This window comes from Entelurus aequoreus, linkage group LG10 (assembly GCF_033978785.1).
Source record: "Entelurus aequoreus isolate RoL-2023_Sb linkage group LG10, RoL_Eaeq_v1.1, whole genome shotgun sequence".
NCBI lineage: Eukaryota > Metazoa > Chordata > Actinopteri > Syngnathiformes > Syngnathidae > Entelurus > Entelurus aequoreus.
In genome coordinates this window covers 4,326,417-4,333,022 of record NC_084740.1, presented here as the reverse complement: position 1 = coordinate 4,333,022, position 6,606 = coordinate 4,326,417, and the positions used below count along the sequence as shown (strand labels likewise).

General features: G+C 38.1%; 1 protein-coding gene across 1 annotated transcript in view; it reads left to right on the top strand.

Moving 5' to 3' along the window:
- The first annotated feature begins 674 nt into the window (after positions 1 to 674).
- Positions 675 to 6,606, top strand: part of ift80 (intraflagellar transport 80 homolog (Chlamydomonas)) — a 107,785-nt gene continuing 101,853 nt past the window's right edge. The window contains exons 1-3 of the mRNA XM_062062003.1: positions 675 to 933; positions 1,044 to 1,107; positions 5,842 to 6,060. Of these exons, the coding sequence (XP_061917987.1) occupies positions 1,068 to 1,107; positions 5,842 to 6,060 (259 nt within the window). The 5' untranslated portion in view covers positions 675 to 933; positions 1,044 to 1,067. The remainder of the gene's footprint in view (positions 934 to 1,043; positions 1,108 to 5,841; positions 6,061 to 6,606) is intronic.

Here is a 6,606-nt window from a genome sequence, read left to right as displayed (position 1 = left end):
GTAGTTCATAGCTTTGTAGAAGTCGGAATGTGTTGAGGATGGTTTGTCGTGATCCCAATATGCAGAGCACAGCGTGCAGGTAAAAAGGTATGTAACGCTTAAACCAAAAATCAACAAAAGGCGAGTCCCGCTAGGAAAAGGCACTGAAGCATAGGGATGGCTATGTAAAACAAAAGTAAAACTGAACTGGCTACAAAGTCAACAAAAACAGAATGCTGGACGACAGCAAAAACTTACAGCGTGTGGAGCAAAGACGGCGTCCACAAAGCACATCCCGTACATGACATGACAATCAACAATGTCCCCACAAAGAAGGATAGCGTACGCACAACTTCAATAGTCTTGATTGCGAAAAAACAAAGCAGGTGCGGGCAATAGCGCTCAAAGGAAGGCATGGAGCTGCTATAGGAGAACACCAACAAAAAAGGAAGGGTCACCAAAATAACAGCGCAAGACCGAAACTAAAGCACTACACACAGGAAACAACAACAAACTCAAGATAAGGCACAACAACCTGGTGGAGTTTCATTTTTTTAACATTTTCTGCTGGTGGTGTGCCTCTGTATTTTTTTATGAAAAAAATGTGCCTTGGTTAAAAAAAGGTTGAAAAACACTGCTATAAGGATTCAACGTGTTACTACTTCAAAGTATCCCCTGTCAGGGAGCTGACTTGCAACTCTCGCGAGAAGTGCCATTGAAGCACGTGACCCAGATTAAAATGGCGTCAGAGTGTTGCTGCCATCGCAAACTAACTCGCCTGTTAGTTTAAAGAACACGCAAACCACACTTATTGAACGACTCGGGGGGGGAGTCAACCGCGACTACGATATTTATTTCCAACGGTAAAAATGATGAGCATTTTTAATGGGAAGGTGAGGTTAGCATAGCGTCACTGCACGAAGATAAGACGGCCAGTCCTCGCAACACAGTCAGGTAACATAGCAACCACCTAACAACTCTTCTCTATTTCTACTCCTTTTCTTATAACATCATCATACTAACATGCTCACACTAAATGTCGGCCTAATTGTTTCTTTTCACAGGAATCCGCATCATCGATTCCGACAATGCGATTGAAAACATCCCTGCTGAAGGAGCCTAAACATATCCTTTACCTTTTGTTGATGTCTTCAATGTCTCATTCTTACCCTTTTGTTGTCCACCCCAGGACATAATCCTGCTTTTTAACTTCATATACCATGGCTTGAAGAGGCTTGCTAAAAAGACACTGCCAAAACTGAAATCTAAGTAAGATGAAATATCTCAATTAAGGCTGATATTTGCTTATTTTCTGTCTGATAAGATCATTCTTCTCACTAAGCAGATTTTATGTTAGAGTGTTTTACTTGTTTTAAGTAGAGATGTCCGATAATGGCTTTTTTGCCGATATTGTCCAACTCTTAATTACCGATTCCGATATCAAGCGATACCGATATATACAGACGTGGAATGAACACATTATTATGCCTAATTTTGTTGTGATGCCCCGCTGGATGCATTAAACAATGTAACAAGGTTTTCCAAAATAAATCAACTCAAGTTATGGAAAAAAAATGCCAACATGGCACTGCCATATTTATTATTGAAGTCACAAAGTGCATTATTTTTTTGAACATGCCTCAAAACAGCAGCTTGGAATTTGGGACATGCTCTCCCTGAGAGAGCATGAGGAGGTTGAGGTGGGGGGGTGGTGTATATTGTAGCGTCCCGGAAGAGTTAGTGCTGCAAGGGGTTCTGGGTATTTGTTGTGTTGTGTTTATGTTGTGTTACGGTGCGGATGTTCTCCCGAAATGTGTTTGTCATTCTTGTTTGGTGTGGGTTCACAGTGTGGCGCATATTTGTAACAGTGTTAAACTTGTTTATACGGTCACCCGCAGTGTGACCTGTACGGATGTTGACCAAGTATGCCTTGCATTCACTTGTGTGTGTGAAAAGCCGTAGATATTATGTGATTAGGCCGGCACGCAAAGGCAGTGCCTTTAAGGTTTATTGGCGCTCTGTACTTCTCCCTACGTCCGTGTACACAGAGGTGTTTTAAAAAGTCATACATTTTACTTTTTGAAACCGATACCGATCATTTCCGATATTACATTTTAGAGCATTTATCGGCAGATAATATCGGCAGTCTGATATTATCGGACATCTCTAGTTTTAAGTATTTTGGTCCTAAATGATCTCAGTAAGATATTACAGATTTGATGACCTATATTGAGTAAAACATGCTTGAAACTAGAATATCAAGTGTTGCAAAGCTGTGTCATCAACACTCACAAGTATAAAACTACTTTTTCAAAGTATTCATTTCTTATATATTATATTTACTAATATTTTTCAACATATCGAGAAAAAAGGTCTCATATTTGTTTTTTCTACCAAGAAAAGTGCACTTGTTATTAATGAGAATATACTTATTTTAAGGTATTCTTGGGTTCATTGAGGTTAGCTAATTTTACTTGTTTTGCAAAGTCTTGACAAGCCATTTTTATAGTCTTTGGTATGACTCGGCCGAGGTCAAACCTGTCAAACCTGCGTCGGATCATTTCTGAGAGCGCATGACTCTAGCCTTGACAATCAATCAATCAATCAATGTTTGCTTATATATCCCTAAATCACGAGTGTCTCAAAGGGCTGCACGAGCCACAACGACAACACGATGTCCACTGGGTTTATAAAGATTAACACGGATGTCACAAACCGGTCATAGTTTGCTAGAATCTGATCTAAACGTCCTTCAAGGTGTACAATGGGCTTGGCTGAAAAATGAAGTACCGTATTTTTCGGACTATAAGGCGCAGTTTTTTTCATAGTATGGCCGGGGGTGCGACTTATACTCAGGAGCGACTTATGTGTGAAATGATTAACACATTACCGCAAAATGTCAAACAATATTATTTAGCTCATTCACGTAAGAGACTAGACGTATAAGATTTCATGGGATTTAGCGATTAGGAGTGACAGATTGTTTGGTAAACGTATAGCAGGGGTCACCAACCTTTTTGAAAGCAAGAGCTACTTCTTGGGTACTGATTAATGCGAAGGGCTACCAGTTTGATACACACTTAAATAAATTGCCGGAAATAGCCAATTTGCTCAATTTACCTTTAACTCTATGTTATTATTAATAATTAATGATATTTACACTTAATTGAACGGTTTAAAAGAGGAGAAAACACAAAAAAATGACAATTAAAATTTTAAACATAGTTTATCTTCAATTTCAACTCTTTAAAATTCTAAATTCAACCGAAAAAAAGAAGAGAAAAACTAGATAATTCGAATCTTTTTGAAAAAATTAAAAAAATTAATTTATGGAACATCTTTAGTAATTTTTCCTGATTAAGATTAATTTTAGAATTTTGATGACATGTTTTGAATAGGTTAAAATCCAATCTACACTTTGTTAGAATATATAACAAATTGGACCAAGCTATATTTCTAACAAAGGCAAATCATTATTTCTTCTAGATTTTCCAGAACAAAAATTTTAAAAGAAATTCAAAAGACTTTGAAATTCAAATTTGATTCTACAGATTTTCTAGAATAATTTTTTTGAATTTTAATCATAATAAGTTTGAAGAAATATTTCACAAATATTCTTCATCGAAAAAACAGAAGCTAAAATGAAGAATTCAATTAAAATTTATTTATTATTCTTTACAATAAAAAAAATAAATTTACTTGAACTTTGATTTAAATTGTCAGGAAAGAAGAGGAAGGAATTTAAGGGTAAAAAAGTATATGTGTTTAAAAATCCTAAAATCATTTTTAAGGTTGTATTTTTTCTCTAAAATTGTCTTTCTAAAAGTTATAAAAAGCAAAGTAAAAAAATTAATGAATTTATTTAAACAAGTGAAGACCAAGTCTTTAAAATATTTTCTTGGATTTTCAAATTCTATTTGAGTTTTGTCTCTCTTAGAATTAAAAATGTCGGGCACCACGTTGGTGACCCCTGACGTATAGCATGTTCTATATGTTATAGTTATTTGAATGACTCTTACCATAATATGTTACGTTAACATACCAGGCACCTTCTCAGTTGCTTATTTATGCCTCATATAACGTACACTTATTCAGCCTGTTGTTCACTATTCTTTATTTATTTTAAATTGCCTTTTACCATGAATTAATTAACGTGGACCCCGACTTAAACAAGTTGAAAAACTTATTGGGGTGTTACCATTTAGTGGTCAATTGTACAGAATATGTACTGTACTGTGCAATCTACTAATAAAAGTTTCAATCAATCAATCAAAATGTCTATTCTTGGTGTTGGGTTTCATCAAATAAATTTCCCCAAAAATGCGACTTATACTTCAGTGCGACTTATATATGTTTTTTTCCTTCTTTATTATGCATTTTCGGCAGCTGTGACTTATACTCCGGTGCGACTTGTACTCCGAAAAATACGGTAGTTGACCGTGTACGAAACATCCTGGAAGATGTCGTGATATCTACTCCACTAAGACTTGTCGATTTGGTAAGCATCGTCACATCCAATGAGAAATCTCATCTTATCTCGTGACTCGCAGTTTTTCTCCGTGGCAATGTTGTTTTACACTGAATAATTTGAATATGGTGCGTGTAGTGCTGTCATAACATAACAAAGCCTACCAATATGGCTGCCGACAATGCATTGTAAAAAAAACCCAACAACCAAGCCCTCAATATATAGCATCTTGGTTCTATTTTTAGGAAGTACGATATTGCATTTCATTTTTATGCCGATGATTGCCAGATTTATTTTCCCATGGCACAAAATAACACGGGTCAACGTCTTATTGACTGCCTGCACGACATCAAAGCCTGGCTTTCAGCTAACTTCCTGAGCCTAAATGAAGACAAAACAGAAGTTATGTTGTTCGGTCCAAGTCGCTCCCCCTCCCCCAACGTTGACCTCGGCACTCTGACCCCGTATCTCGGCGACTGTGTCACAAACCTGGGGGTAAAGTTCCACTCAGATTTTAAATTCGAAAAAAACAAATCAGCAGCGTCGTACAAAAAAGCTTTTATCAATTACGCCAAATAGCGAAAGTGAAACCGCTTCTATCAGGACATGATCTCGAGAAATTAATCCACGCCTTTATCTCGACTCGTTTAGACTACCGCAGTGCCCTGTATGTAGGCATTAGCCAGGCCTGCAGCTCGTGCAGAACTCTGCTGCTCGTCTGCTAACACAGACCCGCAGACGTGAGCACATCACTCCTATATTAGCGTCCCTTCACTGGCTCCCTGTGCGTTACAGAATCAATTTTAAACTCCTTTTATTTGTTTTTAAATGTCTAAACCACCTCGCGCCAACATATCTCTCCGACCTCCTTCAGCCTTACTGCCCCACCCGATCCCTAAGATCAGCCGATCAGCTGCTACTGACGGTCCCGGACACAAGGCTGAAGCTTAGAGGTGACAGAGCTTTCGCCGCTGCTGCTCCCAAGCTCTGGAACGACCTACCTCTGAGTGTTAGACAAGCCTCTTCTCTTCCTGTTTTTAAATCTCTCTTAAAAACATACTTTTATTCCATGGCTTTTAACACTGAGTGATACCCATCCTGCAATGGCACCCCATAATACACCTGCTGTGAACCTGTTTTTATATTTTATTTATTTATTTTTTATCGTGTTGTGTTTGCTCGGTTCTCGTATTATTTTTAACCTGCCCATTGTACAGCACTTTGGCTACCCCTGTGGTCAATTTTAAATGTGCTTTATAAATAAAGTTGATTTGATTTGATAGCATGTGTATATTGATATAAGTTTCCCTATGTACTGGGGTGTGGTCGTTTTAGAAGGTTAAACCTGCTCACCTAATGTGATTTGACCATTCTCCTTAATATGAGCCCACATAGGGAGCTAGTGAGCTGCATAGGCTGGACCACAGCTGATGAGTTGTACTCCTGCAGTGATGACCACCAGATCCTCAGGTGGAACCTTCTGACCAGCGAGACCAGCCTCGTCGTCAAATTACCAGAAGGCTTCTACCCGATTGACCTGCACTGGTTCCCTAAGACTGTCGGTGGCAAGAAGCAGACTTCGGCCGAGGTCTTTGTGCTAACCAGCACTGACGGTAAGTCTTTATTTATCAGTCCATTTCCAATGAGCCTAACTCGCATGTTTTTGTGAGGTGTGAGGAAGATAGAGAATCCGGAGAAAAGCCACATTAAGCATGGGAAGTGTGTTTTTGCAGAGACGTTTGAACCCTTGATCTCCTGACAGATGCCAACCATGTATGCTACTGTGCAGTCACCTCAATGTTTGCTTATGAATGTGTACAATGTTGTTACAAAACCCAAAACCAGGGAAGTTGGCATGTTGTGTAAATGGTAAATAAAAACAGAATACAATGATTTGCAAATCCTTTTCAACTTATATTTAATTGAATAGACTGCACAGACAAGATACTTTTGACGTTTGAACTGGTAAATGTTATTTTTTGCAAATATTAGCTCATTTGGAATTTGATGCCTGCAACATGTTTCAAAAAAGTTGTCACAGGGGCATTTTTACCACTGTGTTACATGGCCTTTCCTTTTAACGACACTCAGTAAACGTTTTGAAACTGAGGAGACTCATTTTTGAATCTTATCAGGTGGAATTCTTTCCCATTCTTGCT